General features: G+C 28.5%; 1 protein-coding gene across 1 annotated transcript; it reads right to left on the bottom strand.

Annotated features, from left to right (window-relative positions):
- Positions 1–5,239: 5,239 nt before the first annotated feature.
- LOC116767108 (serine protease gd-like) lies at positions 5,240–7,902 on the bottom strand. Its single transcript, XM_032657287.2, has 7 exons — positions 7,500–7,902; positions 7,093–7,275; positions 6,667–6,895; positions 6,438–6,550; positions 6,165–6,326; positions 5,886–6,048; positions 5,240–5,652 (listed from the first exon to the last, which is right to left on the bottom strand). Exons 1-7 carry the CDS (start codon positions 7,719–7,721, stop codon positions 5,423–5,425), a joined length of 1,302 nt encoding a protein of 433 aa, XP_032513178.2. The 5' UTR covers positions 7,722–7,902; the 3' UTR covers positions 5,240–5,422.
- Between the last annotated feature and the right edge of the window lie 13,423 nt (positions 7,903–21,325).

Below are 21,325 nucleotides of genomic sequence, written 5' to 3'. Positions count from 1 at the left end.
CGAACTTATAGATTATTAGGATAACTAAATTAACAAATCTCAAAATTTCGTTTACATTATATTATCAGCTAAGTGACACAACACGTTTGACGCTGAGCAAATATTTCATGAAAACCACGAATTCCGTATTAGTTAGTGCGATAGCAGACGTTATTTTTCGCGCAAGACACGATGCTTTATCAAACATTGGGAGACTCGAACATGATTATAACTGTACGTGCCCCGAATGCCTTCAGAGAATGCTGGCACATCAAACAAACGGGTACAAATTCTTTGACAATAACAAAAGTACTCTTAATATTATCGCTATATATTTCACGTGCTGGTTTAGGTCTTTCGGTCTTCACAAACAAATACAACAAAGTATTTTTTTTTATTTTAACGGATATTGAAAGTTCGTTTTGATTTATTGGTATAATTTGAAAATCTGACAAAAGAAAAACGAGAACAAACTGTCTTCTACAACTATTCCATAGTTTGGTCGTCATAGAAACATGCTTCATGTGTTTTTCAAGTTTAACTTAATTTTTATTTCTTGTCTTATCCAAAAGATTTCTATTTCATAAAAAATAGCTAATATCTTAATTCGTATTTATTTACACTTTAAAATGTTTCGTTTAATCTTGTTGGAAATTTAATTTGATGCTTTTGTCTTTGGTCTTTGACTTTGGTCGTCTTTGACTTATCTTTATTAATTAAGATTTAAATAAGAATTAATAATTAATACATATTGTTATCATATAATATGGAAGGTAAATAAATTAAAAAAAAATTCGCAAACTAAAACTATGAAATCGAAGCAACAATCAACTATACTTTTATTTTATTATTAGAAATCGTTCTCTTCAGGAAGTACGGTCACAAAGTGACAGCATTCTTGTCGATTGAAATCAGCATGTTTTTATATTTTTAATTGGCCTTGCCAATTGATCTTCGCATATCTCCACGAAAGAGGATTTTTGATTTATCAAAACGGATGTAAAGGTTTCGCTTGTTTAATGTAGGTTTACATATTAAAGAATTACGCTCATCTATTTTTAATGTCAAATATGACGTCCCTAACATGTGCTCCTCTTTTGAATAATGTTATTATACTCGTGAATTTTATAGAAATCATTATTGCAAGTATAATTCATTTGAAACGCTCGTCGCAACGGGACATATAAAATCCTGTTTTAGAGATATATAATGTGTAGTCATTAAAAATGGGCTCCTATTATTTCAAGAAAAAATTAAAAAAGTATATAACGCTTAAACAAAAAAGTAACAAAACCAATAGGAATTAATTTAGTAGCACTTACTTTTATTCGCAAACTTTCATACAGTTAATTAGTAAATTTAGTTAGTAACATATCTCATGTGTTATCAATACACGAAATAACTCCATTTGATTACAAAAAGAAACCCAAGCGATTGCGTGCTATGAAAATATTGTATGCGTATATGGCTGTTTCTTGTTCCACTAACCCTATTTGAAAATAAGATTGTAGGATACTTGTATAACAGAAGTAACACTCCTTACTTAAAAAAGGATATCATTAAATGAAAGCCTTTATTGCTGATGGTCACGATATGAAAGTATAATTTTTTTTATTAATCTCATTTATATTATAAATACGTAAGTTATTTTTATTATCAAAATTTCAATAATGTGTATACAATAAATTTAATTGAAAACGTGAATTAAATTTAAATATTTTTTAAATACAATCTGGATATTACATATAACTTATTTAAACAGTATTGCCACTATGGTATCACTCAAATGAAACTAATATTTTTCGGAAAAACTACGCGGATTTTTATTATTTAAAAAAACTACATAATCCCGACGTTTCGGTTACTTTTCAGCACCCGTGATCACGGTTTATCCGAAAAATATTTGTTTCATTTAAATGAATAAAACTTGCGAAAATCTTAGATCTCATTATGGTATCACTTGTTTATCTGTTTGATCCTACTTTTCTCCAATAAGGCTATTCGAGGTATCTCGAAACTCTTTCTGCTAAGTCTAGTAGTCTAATATTTAAAAACGCTGTCTAATTACTCAAGTTTAATTTGTATTGAATAAGACACGAGTTATAAATACAAACAATAAAATTTCGTTTTACAACGAATAAATAGTTGATAAATGTATAATATATTAATACATTTATCTATAAACAAGGCATACATTATCTATTTCAGCTGTGACATTATGTGTATAGTGCCAGGTGTTAATCGTTGAGCCGTGACATCATGATAACATTTTTAAATGTCATGACCTCCTGTTTCTGCTTGATATATTCACGAGAATATATTAAAGTTTTTTGAAAATATAAAAATAGATTTAGTTTTTAACAAAATAGTAACATAATATTGTAGAGACGTAAACACTGACATGTACAATATGAAAAGAATGAACAGAAATACATAAATAATTTAACACTCCTTAACGATCCAGACGTCACTAAATATCTTTTAGGAAGCCGTATTGTTACTCGAAAGAATTGTGATATACTTGGACGCCCTTTGCAAATTACACCGTTCGATATTAGCTGATAGTCATTATTCTAGAATCAATCGCTTTTCTATTACAGAATATCCTATTTTCACGTTACGCCCTTTAATGGAATTGCCTGTATACTTTTATTAATTTAAGGCTTTACGTATAAAAAAATAAGCTCTAAAATTGTTTGAAACTAAGAGAAGAGACAATAAAAGTGAGAGGCGATAAACGTGATCACATAGTAAATTTACAAAGAAACTGTTGATTCATGAAAACACATCTCAGTACAGTTACTATTGATCACTAAATACACAATAGAGACAAGTTTATTATTAACATTTACTATAAAGATTTTTATTAATATAACGGTGCTTCTTTTCTATTATTTTCTAAAATAAATTCTAGAAAACAATCTTTTCTATTTAGTGTATTCTTAGATCCTATTTTATGGGGAGCTTACAACAAAGAAATGTTGTTGGAAATGTAGTTTAAATAATGAATGAAAGACCACATATAGAAATGATTCACGTTAGTTACACCATACATTTAAAACTTTTAAGAAATCATTAATCCCCTTTTTACACAGAACCTGTCAAATATTCCGGCTTCACCTGACATTGAGTTTCAGATTTTACGTTAATACAGATTGACAAATGGTGTTTCATTGCAGTATATAAAAAAAAAAACTTATAACGTTTGTAAACAGTCGGATTTTAAATATTGTTTTCACTAAAAAGATTAACTCCATAGTTGTGTTTCGAAACGAAATTAAGAAAAAAATTTACAATAAGAGAATCCAACTTTATAATAGGTGGCAGTTGAAATGGTAAAGCGTTTGTGACAGAAATTTAATGCACAGTCATGCACTATGGGAACAGTTTGGTTCGTTAACTTACAAATAGCTGGTTATGATATCACACGTTTTGTAACTTATCTGTTAGTTAGAATGTCTAATTGCATTTTAAACATCAAACTTTTAAATAATAAAATTGAATATATAATTAATTAAAACGTTCTCAAAACCGATGTCTGACATTGTATTGGAAAATAATTCATAAATTCTTTTATCCTTTATTTAATAGCTGAAGTACGGTGTTGAATATTTGATCAAATTTATATTGGTTGAGTCCTAAGACAATATTTTAATAATAAAACTGAAGTTATTGAATATTTCTATATTATAAAAACCCGAGAGACTGGTGACGTTATTACAAGATCGCGTCGTGTCAACCCAAGACTGCATAATTACGAGAAATTTTTAATAAAAGTTCCCTCGAACAATATCAATATACTATAATTTTAATTTCTAATCCGTTGAACTTTGATATCTTGTTTTAGCAAATATTTAATTGACATGAAAAATATTGCAAAAGATATTATATTTTATTAGTACTTGAAGAACAAAATATACGTATTCAATTTTATTTGGTTCTGATTTAGATACTACCACATATATTTCATTTAAAAAAATATTGGTTGTTATTGATATAATTAGTTTTGGATTATCTTGTAGCTATGAGGAAAATAAATAGAAGATCTAATATTCTAGTCACTGGGTAGTCATAACCGTACAGGTTCATATTTCCCAATTACCAGATCTGGGGAAGATCTCACAGACTAAACTAGACTTTAAAGATATCTGATGTATATAATTTAATTTTGCTTAAATTATTTTAGTTCACTGATTAATCTTTTCATTGTATTAAAGGAAATAAACTTTAAATTATATGTGCACTTTAAAAGAATCGCGATTAACAAGAGGGTTACATAAATTACTTTGTCATAAACCTTTGGATAAGTTCAGAAAATGGAAATGATTTTCATAATAATCGGTCGCCGGAGGCATAAGGGACTTTTCTGTGTGAAGATATTACACTGTGTACTCTTTGAAATAAAAAATGTTCCCTTTACCTTTCGCGTTATGCCCTACTCCCACATGAAAATTTAATCAAAAGAATAAATAAAAAAGACACATTATTTTTTGTAATAACCAGCAGTCTATTTTAATAAAAGTGAAATTGAAATTTTTCAGTCGTGAAATTTATAAATTTATATTTAATAATAGGATAATAGACACAAAAATAATATTATTATTGTTGCTTACGAAATATATGAAGATGTTTTGAAATGGTCAATGGTAAAGTCAAGTAGAGCAAGTAGACATGTTTTTTTTTGTTTATATATCGTTTACTAAAATATTTTTGATCACTTAAACTACTGAAGCTTCCCCATAAGGTCCTTGTATTATTATTTGTACTAAAATAACTTTTAAGTCTTTTGAATTTCTATATAAATGTAAATCTCAGAATTCATTGCAATATTTTAACTTCAAATATATGTCTCACTTTCAGCTTTCAGCTTTCATTTTACAAATATTTAATCTTGACTTTACATTTATCATACAAGGTGTTCGCGTACATTCTGCATTATGCTTTTAATGTGAAAGCTGAGTCTTATTCCAAAATTAAGTACGGAAATTGTGGAAGATCCACATTTTCTGTTTAAATTTGACTATATATTTTTGCTCTTTTATAAAACTTTTTTTCATTAAATATAAATAAAAATAAATAAAACAAACAATCAAAGTTTTAAGCTATCAGTAAAATATCACTTTGTTATAAGTAAATATGAAATACATACACAAGTAATAAATTAGAATTAAAAAGAGTTTGAATGGGACCAAACGTTTAGAGAAATAAAAACATATATGGGTTTTTGAAAAAAATCATATTTAAATCCAATTAAAAACCGTTTATATTTCGACCACTTATTTAATATTTTAATATTTTATACAATACTACCAAATATTAATATAACCCTAGTCTATTGTGACGTGTGTGTGTGTGTTTAAGAAAATAATTAATTACTAAATTATATTAAGGTTAGTTTAAAGGAAAAGTCTTATTTTTAAGTAAGGTATCCTAACCTATAACATCAATAAATGATGTTACTTGAAAAATATAATCCCGCATTATGGTATATCCAGCCGTAATGAGGAGCAACATCTGTGTAAACTACGTAAAAATTAGGAGAGCATAATTTGTGACCAGTAGGTAAGCCACATTTGGACAGAACACCTCGTAGAAACCAGGTCACTTTGTTGTCAGCTCGCACCACTGGTACCGTTAAGCCTCCCCCACTATCCCCGTTGCGAGGATTCACTCCTAAAATTAAAAAATATATGGTTAATTCTATGCCATTTCCAAAGTTGAACTTGTGTGAATATAATAACATCAACATCAGCCTCTTGACAAAGAAAAATATCCATCAGCACATACATAAAGTTATTGATATCAGTTGTTATGAAAAATCACTATATGAGCTTGCTTTATTTTTTATACATATAGATGCAGGGTTTCTACAAAAAATGTTTTATTTAGATGAAGTAGAAACTCACCAACTTCGGGTCCTAAACCAGCACAAAATGTGAATTCATTTAGCAATTTTGAATATAAATTTTGGTTGAACGCAATGCAAGTGGTGTCATTTTGTATAGTAGTGTACGCAGATCTGAGAGTGTTTGAAAGTACGTCGTTTTCTGTTGTTCCAAACCCAGTAATCTATTTGCAAGAAACAATATAAGTTAATCTGAATGTTCTAAATACATGCTTACTTAAGACTTTCAATAGAAATATGAAGAGGTAAACCATAAATTATTACTTTACACATATATTACCATAGCTGTCCGCCCAAAGAGCGTTACTTTGTCATACACTGGCCCCCAAATACAAATTGGTTGGACATATTCAGTGTACCGTAGTTTATTGACCACAAGAATAGCGAGATCTGAACTTGCGTGTTCTATACTGTACTCGGGGTGCAAAATCACTTTGTCAACCTATAAATAATAGACGTGAATTAGAACATCACAAAAAAACATGAACAAAAAAAATTCATTGCGTAATGACAAGCATATAAGTATATGAAACCCAAAATGCAATCCAATTACGTTTAGTGTTTGTTTTCCTTTTTGGTCTTTTGCTCTGAGATCGACCACACCAGCTTCGATTACAAGTTTTTCACTTTCAATACGTGTCCCATTTATGAAAACACAATGACCGGCTGGAAGAAGAAAACGACGTAAAACACGTTTTATAATATTTACAAAAGTGGAGTTATAATTTATTCACCAAGTGCATGTAACAGGACAGAAAAAAAATTAAATAAAGCTTATGTACCAGTAAGAATTGCGGTACTAGAAATAATAGTTCCTCCACATTGGTAGTTGGCAAGATTTTTTGTTCCTCTCCTTATCAGTATAGCTACATGCCAGGGCCAGTCACCAGCCTTGGCATCTCCCATGACTTGATTAACTTCTGAGCTTTTTAACGACCGGTGGCCGCACATATATTTAAAGGTGTTGTCATTTTCTTTAGTAACATTGTAGGACTTAACATTTACCGTATTCTGGAAAATCGACACACTATAATGCATTTCTTTTTATGTTAAAAGTAAAATATTGCAGATTTAATACTTATAGGTACTATATTTAAATCATCAAAAAGGTTCCGAAAAATCTACACATACAAACTAATTAAATCAGACTTAAATTCTTTCAAATGTTTAAATATAATTAAAAGAAATTAAAAATTAATAAATTTTACCTTTACAGTTTCGTTACACAGCACCATATTATTCAATTTAATACTTGAAACTTTCGGTATGTCCGTACCGGAGCCGTTGACAATTTTCATATAAATACTATATTCATTGGGAATCGTTTCCAGCGAATTAAATGTGTAAGTATTCGACTTTTTATAAAACTTGATTAAAGACTTTATTGGGACCTGCATAAAAAACATAATTATTTAATAATACTTTATTTTTCTCTGATTATGAAATTAGCCCTGAGCTTTATGAGAAATTATATGATTGTGAATCGAAAAATTCACTTTAAAATACAAAAAAAAAATGATTTTACAAGCAAAGATGTGTAGGATATGAAAACAAAAAACTGATTCAATTATTTTTTCAGAAAAAAATGTTTACGCAAACAAACAAAAATATTTACCGCCACAATCTGCACTTCTTGTTCGAATTGAATCGATATATTAGCTTTGTCTAAATTATATAAACTGACATTTATTTTTGCGAGCCAAAAGTTTGAAGTAAGGTTTTTAAAAAACACAGCTCCAAGTCCGCATGGCCGGTACCATGTCGCAACCGGCCCCACGAGGGACATTGAATGCACTTCCAAAACAAAAAACGCTAAAACTAAATATATCGCTTTCATTTTTAGCACTTTAAACGCAACAAATTCAACAATATAACATCCGAAACAATCGCTTATAAACTTGTAACTGATTTTTCTTTTATTTAATTTTATCTGTACTGATGATAATATATATACAGTATGATCAAAAGCTAGTATTTTTTTAAAAATACGTTTCGTCTATAAACCGAACACAACTCTAATTAAACTGTTCACATAATGATCAGTTTTTATAAGTGTAAGTTTTCAGTGACTAATTAGGGTCACATATAAAATTATGTCACAAAAATAAATAAAGAATATTACAGAAAATATAAGCCGGTTATTCATAAAAAAACATTACATCGGTTACTCACAAAACTGAACAAAGAATTTATTAATAATATTCATACAAAAGACTTCACCAGTTGCGATCTAATTACCTACTGGCCTAAAATTAATTGTATGAACATATTCTCATTGCCTTTGTTTTTACATTTTATGTATTCTTTTATTATTTATATGAGTAATCATATTTATATTCTTCCAGTATATGACCGTGGACGTAGTATTTTTCGCTCGGATATTATGTTGGGATAAACTGTACCCTGCTTCCTTTTTGCTACAGTAAATGAAATTAATTCATATATAAATTAAAGAATAATGAAATTCAAACCTAAAAACATTTAGAATTAGCAACATAAGATTTTTTTAATCACTGTATATAAAGATAACTTTTGATGACCCTTCCTTACATAGAATCTTTTATCACGTTGTTTTTATTTTACATGTTGAACAGAATAACAAGACAAAAGAAGCATTATTAAATAAAATAAACAGATTATAATGTTTTGAACTTTTTAGTTAGAGAATATATCTTTTATTCAAAATGTTCATTTGAGGAAAGCAGGATAAAATTCTAGTTAACAGTGCATTGAAAAAATTCAGCAATTGTAGAAAATGTTTTTAAAAGATATTTGAACTAAGAAAAGCGTTTTTTGTAATGTTTTGTAAATACTTTTTATTTTTCAGCTAATTGATTAATAATTAATTTGTTGGGAAAGCGACAACTCGTGAGGACTTAAAGGATAGATTTCGTAAATATTCTTCTAAATTGAACTTCTTTATCGCCAGCATGTGATTCATGCAAACTATATCAACATATTTTTATGGCATGGCTTAGTGAACTAAAAAATTTCATTATTATTAATCATTTGTAAAATAGAAAGCAAGTCAAGTCGGACTCGTACACAAAGCGAAACCGCATTTTCAAAAGCATTACAATGTGAGGGTGCTTTGAGCGATATAAATGTCGAAATTTTTTAAGAATGTCAGCGACGAGTGTTATTTTGCTTTGACTGTCATAAAGCTGTAACAATTGGCTTCTGCATAATCACATTTCTAAACAAAAGAAACTGCTTCCATACATACCCAATGTATGTAATTATATTCATATCACACAATTTTCTAACAATTTACGTAAATGTCTTTATGAACTACGAGATTTTGTTCAAAAAATGACACCTTACGGTCATATTACTGAACTTAGAAACGTAATGTAGTTAACTTGAATTCTTATAGCATCTGAAATAGAGCCTAAAGACAAATCATTTAAAAAAATTGCCATTGTTTTTAATTAAGACAATGGCGTTTCAATTCACCCAAAAAATAACATAAGGCAAAAGAAATAAGGAGTACCGTTTCGTACCGAGATCAAAGCGTTATTTTTTCTTAAGGAGGCGAAAGATCTTCATCTTTTTCTTGCATGACAAAGACGAAACTTTCGAAAGCCGTCCTCAAGAAATTGCACAACTTTAATCCCAGCAAGTTCCTTCGAGCGTCTGATTTAAAACATTCACATTTAATCATTTACGTTATTCCATAAACAAGACAATAAAGAATATTGTATAAATATATTGTTATAAAACATAAGTATATCTTGAATTGAATAATGACTACTGTAAATTGGCATTAAAACAAAGTATTCGTCATCTTACTTGTAATAATCTGAAGGCTTTAAAGACCAGAAGGAGCTTTATATGTTTATTGATACCGCAACAAGGCTTTCAAGGACTTTGATATCTTTAAAATTGAGTCGATGATGCTATAATAGTTAGATTCTAGTTATCAAACACAACATCTAGTGAACATGTATCATTGATGAATTTATTTCAATTAATGAGTGACGTTTTAATGACTTTAATAGATGTTTTATGTCCAATTCAACAGATGACGAACAAGAGCGATGCTTCTAACGAGCCTTAATTGGAGCTGTGAATTAACGACAGCATCACGAAACACTTCGACCCTTGGTTAATTTTATTGTACTCTTTACAACATTAGAATTATTAATATATGAAAATATTGTCCATTATATTATATTTACAAGCAAAAAATTTATTCAAAATATATAATGTCGTAAATTAAACACATTATTTCATTGCAAAAAACAACTAAATGAAACTTTTAATAGATTAAAGTAATAAAATCCTTAATGTGAGTCTTGTGTAAATATGATATATATAAGACATTACGTAATACAATTCTTCAAATATTACAATCAGTATTTACACTTAAAAACAAGCGATGATTATTACTAAGGGATAAATAAATATGAAGTAAATTTTTTGAGTTGAACACAAATTTATGAATTGAATAAAAGCTATTCAGATATTCCCGTCTTCAACTCACTTATACTTTTTCGTAAAATTTTCTTATCAAATTATTTTCGGCAAAAAGTAAAAGATACTTTATGTGATAAAATTCTACACTACAAAAATTGCTTGAAAACATTCGCTTCTTTCAGTTGAATTAAACTACTTTTTACTATAATAAATAATGACAATTTACAATAGTTTCAAAAGCTACATTTCAGCTTTATTAACACACAATTAACAACATTCTTTAATTCTTCTCTCTATAACAGTACACATTTTATTATGTTTCTTTGTGTTTTTTCTATCAAACAAATTATTTCAATGAAATAATATCGTTTGTGGATAAAATATCATTTTACATATTACCAATTTCATTAATATAAAACATACAACAAACAAGAACTTAAAGTTTTCTCTCGTACTTTGAAATATTCCAATACACCATGCAAACAATGTTGTTAAACGAAGAATTCTATTTACAAATGCTGTACGTATAGCATTTACACAAGATTAAACATAAAATGGGTAATATTTTTCAGACGGAGTTGAAAAGTTTCCTTTTATCATGATTGTAAAGGGTGCAATTCATATGTGAACACATTTGAAATTATCAAAAAAGTATGAAGTTTTTAATAAACATAGCTTATGTTAATCGTAATTATTGCATTGATATAATAGTTTTTGATATAAAAATACATATTTGAACAAAAAAAATCCTTATATATAATGAACGCATGATATATTATGCAATGTAAGCACCGACGTTTCGGTGACCATGATGTTTACTTTTAGCAAAAATCCATTGGAAGCATTAAAAGAATAAGTTACTGATATTGTTTATGTTATTTAGTTACAATAAATCCTTTAGATGCGGTCAAATCTGGTACATTAATCAGAGTATGGACCGTTTCGCAATACCGAGTAGTTACGTGATTTATTGGCTCCCAGCCGGAACTACCGTCTACCTGTCTGGCTTCTTGTAACGCCTTATTAAAGCTGTCTAAAGAATACGAAATAATATATGCTAATCGGATTTGAACAATACTCAATGTTCACAGATAATTTGTACTCATGTTTTGTGAAACTTTGATGACACTTTACACAAACTCACACTAATTTAATTAAGTTATCGTTTTTTATACATGTAAATATATAATCATTTTAATTAAAATTTAGTCTTCGCTACTTTCGTGCGTTGAATTTGTTTTAAGCTAAACTTTTTATAGTGAATTTAATTAGAAACATTAATATTATAATTATCATAAAACAAAATAGACAATCTGTCTTTCCTTATCTTTAGGGATGATATGTTTTAACTTTATAAATTCATAAACATGAATGATATTTACGATTGGTAAATGTTTGGACAAAAATGGTTGGTTGGTTTTTGAATAGGGGATTATTATAATTTCAGAGGGAGGTATTATTTATGTCAAGGCATTATTTTTAGTGTGACTGTTCAGAAGATAATTCCAATTCTTACTTTTCTTTGTAATTTACTTACTTTTCTTATAAACTTTCTTACGTAATATACATTTTTTTATAACAAAATTTAATTAACTTTCTTAATTGGCTAAGGTTAGGCTGTTCGAAATTAAGAAATTGAGTTCATTATTAAGGTAAACTGAAGGTTTTTCTTTATATACCAATACAAATACAGATATAATAATTTTACACCTATATAAATGCAGATAGATAATATAAATACAGGATGTTTCTAATACCATATTATTATAAATATTAGTACAAAAACTAATTATTAGTCAAGTCCTATAAGTCCAAAAACACTATAAGGATATCTTTACAATGAAACTTTTAAATCAAATAATTCCATAAAGTGGTAAATTAAATAGCACAGTACAAGTCAAAGTTTCTATATAATAGTAAATCTATTATAGCAGTCTTTAAAAAGGCCCGGAGCATTTCTATTTTGCACATGACAAGATCGCGTTAATTCTAACACACGGCCGCGCTATTAATTAAACGTATTTACTCTTTGACAGTCTGTATTTGCTTCCAACTTAATTAACATTCTGTATATCTAAACATATGATATGAAATTTGACAAGATTTGTACGTATTCATCGCGTTATACAAATACAAGTTACTAAGATGATGTAATCCTTTCAAAACATACATATGTATATGCCATTGTTCGTAAGTAAGACCCCTTGAGAAATTATAGAAGCAATATTGAAGAAGTTTGCCGTTATCTGTCACCTTTGAAGAGTAATGTTGAATTGTTTGAAGCTCTACCAGTTTTAAAACCAAGCAATATTTATTTCCCATTTCATTTGCAAATAGAGCTTATTGTTACAAAATGACGAAATATACTACACATTATACATATACTTTCTGTATATGCATGGCCATAAGTGCCTCAGACACCGAATATATGTCAAAGCTTTATGTAGTATTATATTTATTATTTTCGACGTCTCGTTGTAATTAGTAAAAGAACTCGCAAAAACAGCAAAGTAAGCTCTCACAATGTGCCTCTTATGTAATTTGTTCTCATAAATTGCTACTACTTATTCACAGCTGAATTTAAACACACTGTGCACTTATAAGCACTTAACTTATTAATTACTTTTTGTAGTGCGTCATCAGATTCGAACTTAATTGAGCGAACTCGGGCGAAGACGAGACGGCGTCGACTTAAAAATACATTTCCTTTATTACAGAAAGATAGTTACAGCCCAATGCTTTAACATTGCATTATTTCATTTTCATTTTGCTGCATTATGGACAAATACTAATGGCTTTCATTAAATTAAATACTCTTAAGAGTTCTATAAAATATATACTATTTCATTTGTTAAACTATAATCCAACCCATGCATTTTAGTAGACCTATTAAACTATTTCGCAACTTAAAGTAATCATTTATACTTACTACAGAAAGTTGCAAAATATTCCCTAAACTTTTATTCACGAAAAAAATAAGTTAGCTTGAGAAAGACTAAGTATTCATTTTCAATAGTTTTTGCGATAAAAACGTGACAAGTTCTACACTTTTTATCTCTTGGAACACCTATCTGTCAATAAAACGTTAAAAGAAAAAGCGTTTTATAACGAAAGGATTTTTCTAAACCAAGGATGTCCTTTCAAAATTACATCCAATGCAATTACCGTTTCCTATGGCTAAAGGCATTCAGTTATATTCACCGTTCTCTCACTGAATGAATAAGCAAATTAATTAGTACAACAAGACTATTCGTTCAATCTATTGTACATAGATACAAAACCCAAAGCGGAAGGCAACACCTATTGTTAAAAGTTGTGGAAGCCTGCCATCGTCAATAAACATGAAGAATGATTCAGGCTACCACTGTTTTTAAAAGCTTTGTTAATATATTTTTTGACTTTGACTTGTTGGTTTGCATAATTACTAGATACGTAATATATCTAAATTCATACTACTATATTTACTTTAAAATAGTAAAATTCGTCTAAACGACGTTAGTGTATCCTCGAGTCGCCGTTAAAAGCCAGGAAAATGTACTATTTCTTACCGTAATGGTGGCAATTTTATTTCGCTTAAGGTAACACTCTTGACTTTTAAATAATTTACTTTCGTCACTGCGAAGGTATATTTTCAGGGAAGTTCATTTAATTTTCTAAATACATTCTATTGTTCACTTTTAAAATATTACACAGTTGAAAATAGTAAACTCCGAAGGCATTGTACTTAAAAGTGCAGATTATATTTCGTAAAAGTAACTTTGTTTCAAATATATTACACTTTAACTGTTTTCTTTGGAAAGTTCAATTTAATACTGGTTTCGCTGAAACTCTAACATTAGTTATTGTTAGCACGGCAGCAAAAGTATAAAATACTACCAACATTATGTTCGTTGTTAATTTTCCAGTTGCTCGAAAAAGAAACATCTAAACTAACATAGGTCTTTTAAATATAGCAACAAGATGTAACTTTATTTATATAATAATAAAGATTTAAACTAAATAAGCTATTAATTGGATCGTCAAACTAGTAATTTTGTACTTAAGGCTTTCGGATTAATTTATAAGGCAGGTACAACAAATCACCAAACGATGTTACAACGCCCATCCTTTGAATGAAATGCAAATTATTAGCAAGAGGCTTTACATTAGGACCAACAAGTGTCCGTTTTAATACATTTTCCCCTTTTGGGATTCACTATTCAATGAAGTGCTCTCAAAGTGAGTTTGTTAGTTCTGTCATTGAAAACACTGAACATTATATCAATACTTGTTCGAGCCTATGCGCTAATATTCATGATTCACTTTTGGTTTTATTAAGCATTATTATTTTTACTGCAACTTGTTCAATACGTTTCTATTCAAATAAAAAAAATTCTTTTTTATAATAATATTAGATTTTATTATGCAAATATTGTGTTAGAAAATAAACAATTAAACTAAAAGGGTAACAGTTTCGACCACAAAGATCGTTGATGGGGAAGGTCCAGTAAAATGTCAGTGTATTTTTATGTTATTGAATCGTCGTCAACTATTGTTTCCCCCGACCATGACAATGTGGTAATAAATTTTCCCTTTATCCCCAACAAAAACTACCGTTAAGGAAATTTAGAAATGGATGCGGAAATCGTATGTCTTTATATAATACGTCCTGCGCCCATTATCCGCTTGATTTGTTATTTTTCTTTTATTATCACTATGGAACCTTATAATAATATAAAAAAAATCTGCGCCATGAAAGCTTGTAATTAGTGATAAACATTTAAATATTCTAAAAAAATGTCTCCAATTAAATTATAGACGCACAAATAAATTTAAAAGATATGTCAAAAGCATTTTTTTAAAATGAATTTATTCCAGACAAAAAACAAACCTGAAAAAATGGATTGAACATTCTCGTTCGGAAAAGTTAAAACATTTTTTAAATCTTCACTACAACTTCAGTGTATTAGAGAATTTTAAGCGGAAAATATTCCTGTCGATAACAATAAAAACACTTGGCTTGGCTGCACCCGAAATGCAACGAGACGAAAAATATTGGAATCCTTCCAATAAGTTTGGGTAATGAAAACAAGTTTACAGTGGAGCTACCTAAGAAGTTTGCCTTTGCTAAGTCTCTGTACATTTCAGGAAGACAGGAGTTGTTCCATGCTGTTGGCAGAGGGCCGGGGCGGTGATGCGAATAACTCATTTTACGCTTCATCTCATCAGCCCGATGAAGCTTCGTATTTTGAATCAATCCGCTCGAAACTCAAGTATCTTGCTATATACCATAAATATTGTCAAGAAAGAAACATTAATTAAATTTATATTCACTGTCGTACAAAAATATAAATTATTTCATATAAATAATAATTTATTCTCAACAGTATATAAATTTACTTTGTTTCACAAATTAACCTGATATACAGTTGATGTAATGGAAAAGTTATACTAACATGGTTTTAGATCAGAAAATGTAACAGGAAACCCTTCAAAATATTTTTTTTTATTAATAATAGGACATTAATAAATATTAATCCATTGATTATTTATAGTGTTATTAATGTAATGATTAAATGAAACCAATATTTGATTTTCTTCATGTATGTATTTGTGAGTAATATTTTAATTAATTAAATGCAAATATTAACGTTTAATTGTATTGATATAGACCCCGTGTGATTTCGATTGAACACAATATGATTATAATCTCATTTGATCGTGTGCCTCGCGGATAATATAGCTATGTATAAATATTAAAAAAAAAATTATTAATGGTTGAGTAGAAATAAATTAAATACTGAAGGTTTTAATGTTATTAAATTTATTATTATTTTAATGTATTAATTGACTTCAATTTCATTACAATTTTAAAAAAAGAACAATTATGAAGACATGTCATTAGCATGTCTTAAAATTTAAATTGCTATGTAATTTCAGTATATTTTTAGAAAGTATTAATCCATAAAAGAAAATTATAGATATAGGTAACAAATATTTATGTCGTCATATTATTTTTTATACAGAATTAAAATTTTATTAAGACGTTATAATATAAATACGTGTGTTCTCAATTTATAAGAGGTATGATTTTATAAAACAACAGAGCAAGGTAACCCTGAGCAAGCAAGATGAGACATCCCATAAGTAATAATCTTTTGATAGTTTCCAAGCTAAACTCCAAACAACTTATAAGTGCTGAAAACATTTTAGGACATTTGAAACATTAACAACGACCAATATCAGCTTTTATTATTCCAGACGATGTAACGACATATAAAATCAAATAAGGTTTTTTTTAATAAAAATACGTTTTATGCACATACTTTTTAAGTGCTAAGCGACTGTTTTATTTTGTTGTTTAAATTTCATTTTTGTTTTTTAAATTTCACTTTTAAAATTAAAATAAGAGGGCTCGATAGAGAAAATGAAATTTAAAAAATAAAATAAAATACATGTTTAAATATAGAAGCTAGCACAATTTTATCAAAGTGAAACCTACAATTTTTAAATATCTGTCAATACCACGGAAGAGTCGAGAAGGTCAGGAAATCATAAATCTAACGTAGGAATCCTTTAAGATAAATCTATATTTAAAAGGAAAATATTCCAAGTATTATTTATTAATGGTGATATTTTTTTATATTTCAAGCAAAGTTCCGATGAGCATTTATTATTTAAAATAATACATGTATTTCTTGAAGTTGTTAAAATAAACCACTATATAATAAATATTAATCTGCTAGTTATGTTATAACATCGAGAACATTAAATATGGTAACGAAATTTAAGACATAAATTGCAAAAAACGAATATAAATTCCTTCATTAAATACCTCACAATAAAAAAAAAACCTTTTCAATCAACAGAATATTAAAAAATATATTTGTTCATAGAAATAAACCCTACATTCTGCTGACAAAGCAATATGAAATCACAATATCCATCTAATATAGAGGTCAGAGATCTGAGAATCTGTAATGTGCGAATATGGCTTGTGTGATGTTGGAATATGGCGGACAAAAGGAAAGGCCAGAAATCACAAAGTCGTACCTTATTAAGGATAACTCACGAGTGATGAATGGCTCAGGATTCATATTCAGAAGAATATATAATAAGCCACTGGAATGACTTCACCCACAAAATGTTTTGTCAAGTAATAATACATTGAATGATCATTACTCAAATTTGTATCATACACATTTATTTCTTTTGAAATTGCTATTCGAATGTTCAAGGCATTCGTAAAAAAAAAGAATTTAAATTATAAGAGTGTTTTTAATGTAAAGAAAATCTTCTTAAGAACACCTTATCCGTGGGCTAAAAACCTTCAGTCTAAAAGGCTTCTACACTGTGAAAAGTTATGAAAGCATTCTAAGTATATGAGACGCTAAAATCAGATACGATTCATTATAGTGACGAGCCATTAATACTTAAAGCTCGCTATGATTGACCCGCACTTTGGCAAAGGCTCGAGACGAGCTCGTAACGTACTGCATGAGTTTACAGCGCTTAGAAATTATGTTTAAATAAAAATACTTCGAATAAAACATATTTCACATAATAGAAAAAATCTCGCGACTGGAAATGTTTTGATTATCATATAATAGAAGACAACAATTGAAAATTTATAAAATTGCAACATGGATTTTTAAAATCTTCAACATTTCATCAGCATTATTTATTTATCATACGAAACGTACGGTTCATAAAATTTCTCCTTACAAAGTATCCGTCGAATGAGAAATAATTTCTTTAAGAACTAAATCGAATAGATTTAAAAGTTTTATCTTAATTTCACATAGGAAGACTTAACGTTTAATTTATATCTTTAGTAGAAATTCTATCGGTTACAAAAGGAAAATCCATTAAACCGGTTGTCTACATCGAGTACATTCAGTAAGGAAAGCGCGGTGGAACACGTCCAATTGGATATACGTTGAAACATTTAACAAAAATGTACCAAAGACATTACATTTACTTTAGTAACACTTCATTAAGTTTTTTATATAAACAACTTTTTGATAGCGACTGTACTTTAATAATAATCCGTATGTTGCGAAAGCTAACATCATATTAGATTTTTAAACAAAACAAATTCTTTCCTCATACTTTTTTGCATTGTTCTTAATAACAAAATATTAAAGTAAAAATTTTGGCATGGTTATGAAAAACTTATTTAATATTCACTTTTTCTTTGCACAACTTTAAAAACACCAATAACAAGAACGAAATTTATAAATAAGATGTATGGCTATTTATGGATTCCAACTTAAGTAATAAAACTCACGAATGTTCCGAACAAACGTGAGTATACTGAAATATACTATATATATAGAGATATATATTTAGTGTCTTAAATTTTTATTATGAATATTTTAAAATACTAACATAGACAGCTACAAATTATTCCGTATCGAACCCTTCCGAGGGGTGGAAAGGGTTCAAACCTCAAGGGAGGTGTCGAATCAAACGAACGTACTAACACTCTCCCTAGAGTTTTATGCACTTGTTAAATATACGGGCGCAAGTTATTTACTTTTTCTTAAAGTGAACTGTTTCATTCAAAATCCTGTTACAGCTAACAAAAGGCGAAAAGTGAACAATTAATAAATTTTTATATGGACCAAAAAAATTCGATATTGAATAACTTCAAGAATTCTGAAACTTTTCATATCCGGATAAGCCCACTGTCCCGAAATAGTTTTAAATTCAAATATATTTGTTTATTATTTTACTTTATTAAAACCAATTAAATATTACACGCTATTTTGAAAAACCCAGAAACGTTCGATATAAAGTTGAACAAACTTTTTTAAAGGTCTAACTGGTGATGAAAAATTTTAGACATAAAAACCGCTTGTTCTTATTATTATTCTGCCTCACATTCTTTTAAACTCATTGCGAGTTTAATTCAGTTATCAAATCTAGATATGGGATCATACATGTATTTAATACTTTTTGGAATGTTTACAGTGAAGGCTTTAAAAAATATAATTTAAATTTAAAAAAAATATAATTTTAAAGATGTTTATTGCTCGGTAAAAGATTGCTACTATAATGTTTTATATTGTATAATATTTGTTACTTAAAAATCATAAGAGAAATATGAATGGAATCAATTTCTATTAATTGCATGAGTGTCTTACATTTAACATAAAAATCGCTGTCAGTTTGTGAATTGCAAACAATATTAATCCTTTGTACTTCGTGAATATTACAAAACTACAATTTCCGTATCAACATTTCATAAATAACTAATGCTCGTATTCTGTACCATACACTAATTGTAATTTATTTTTAAATACATACACACATTTGCATCACAAGCGATAGTTTTTTTCAAATACAGATATATTTTTCAGTCGTAATTTATTAAGTAAACAAAATAAGTTTCCTTTAAATAATTGTGAATTTTTAAAATAAATTTTAATAAAATATTATATTTTTATAAGAGCAAAACAGCTTACGAAGTCATACATAAAATACATATATGTATAATGTATATATCTGTTATTTATCGGTAACAAAAAATAGGAAGAGTAGACAAAACGGTAAATATTTATAGACCCTTATGATATGTCCATGAAACTAAACAAACATATAAAGTAGATAACAGAATGAATCCACAGAAAGATGTTAAGTATTTAAAAAGCATAATAGACAAAGCCAATAACAATTTCTAACCTCTGTGGTCTATCCAGCCTCAATCCGAAGATCGCTTTTCCGCTGTACAGAATGGCAGTATCGGTAGAAACATAATTCTCTAGTCTGAAATATTTATATCATGCTCTAGCACAACTACCGACTGTTATTTATACCAAACGATTGTTTCAAAAACATATTTATGACATATAAAATATCTACTCAATATTAGAGTCATCAACTATATATAAATAGTAGTATATATAATTTAAAAACTTACTTTTATTATTGGTGTCATACAAAATAATCTTAAAAAAGATTATGACAACAAAATATATATGTGTTACGTGATAAAAAAAAATATTCACACAGCAAATGTTCAAAAGTGGATTCTATTTTTATCCGATATCTGATCAGATAAATCTGTTAGTTATCGTGACGCTCAGATTAAAACATGGCGATTATACTGAAATCTACGACGTTAAGACTAGCACTCGAGTTATGGAAATAGCTTTGGCAAGCATTGAACACCAATTGTTATAGCTTCAACGGTATATTAAAGCCGTTGCTTAATAACATACTATACTTAATTGTCTAACCGAGTTCTTTTATTTATCACAGTTTATTTGACTTTTATTGACAATCCATAATATTAAACGTATAATGTAATACTGATATTACATTTTCAGAGTTAATTTGCAACGAATATCCATCCATCAGTCAAAACACATTCATTGTTGGAACGCCTCAACTATGTCTGATGTTGGACATGAGATTTCCTGATTAACCGGTCCTGGTCGCTGCGGTTCCAGCGGATTCCTTAAACTTTGTCTAAGTCTTTGATCACGAGAGGTGTTATACATTACCTGGTTCACTAACACTTTCACGACTAAAGATGTGTAAGCGACATGTTCACCAAGGAATAGGGAGCTTCCTTTAATTAATTTTCCACAATCAACATGATAATTCGAAATCGATCTTTATATAAATGAATATGTGTTTGTATGTGAAATAAATATTACTCTTATTAACTACATCTAACACCGCTTTGAACAGATTGAATATTTTGCTGTTAACAAATAATACAGCTGAAAAATTCACGTGAGGTTTTCATTAAAATGCACTTAGTAGTTGTTGCTTGTAAGAATCATAAATATTCATACATGACTCTTACACTCCATACTCAGTTACATAATAATAGTCGTGAATTTCATATTAATTTCGCTTACTTTCGTCTTATATTAAACTTTTAATATACATTAAAACAATAATACAAAGATTGACTCAAATAATATTATTTTATTGTAATATAGCTAGTGGAAAATCGTTTGCTTCCAACTAGGTACGTGACAATAATGTTCGTGGCGGTCTTTGCGAGCTTTGTACAAATGTGGATAT

This window comes from Danaus plexippus, chromosome 10, assembly GCF_018135715.1.
Source record: "Danaus plexippus chromosome 10, MEX_DaPlex, whole genome shotgun sequence".
NCBI lineage: Eukaryota > Metazoa > Arthropoda > Insecta > Lepidoptera > Nymphalidae > Danaus > Danaus plexippus.
This window is presented reverse-complemented; position numbering and strand designations above follow the sequence as displayed.

What these genes read in the sequence shown, in the direction of transcription:
- LOC116767108 (XM_032657287.2), bottom strand. Translation starts at nt 7,721, where the DNA reads ATGAAAGCGATATATTTAGTTTTAGCGTTTTTTGTTTTGGAAGTGCAT. An exon ending in AAGAAGTGCAGATTGTGGCG is followed by an intron (nt 7,276 to 7,499) that starts GTAAATATTTTT and finishes TTTTTTATGCAG; the next exon opens with GTCCCAATAAAGTCTTTAAT. An exon ending in TGGTTTAGGACCCGAAGTTG is followed by an intron (nt 5,653 to 5,885) that starts GTGAGTTTCTAC and finishes TTTTAATTTTAG; the next exon opens with GAGTGAATCCTCGCAACGGG.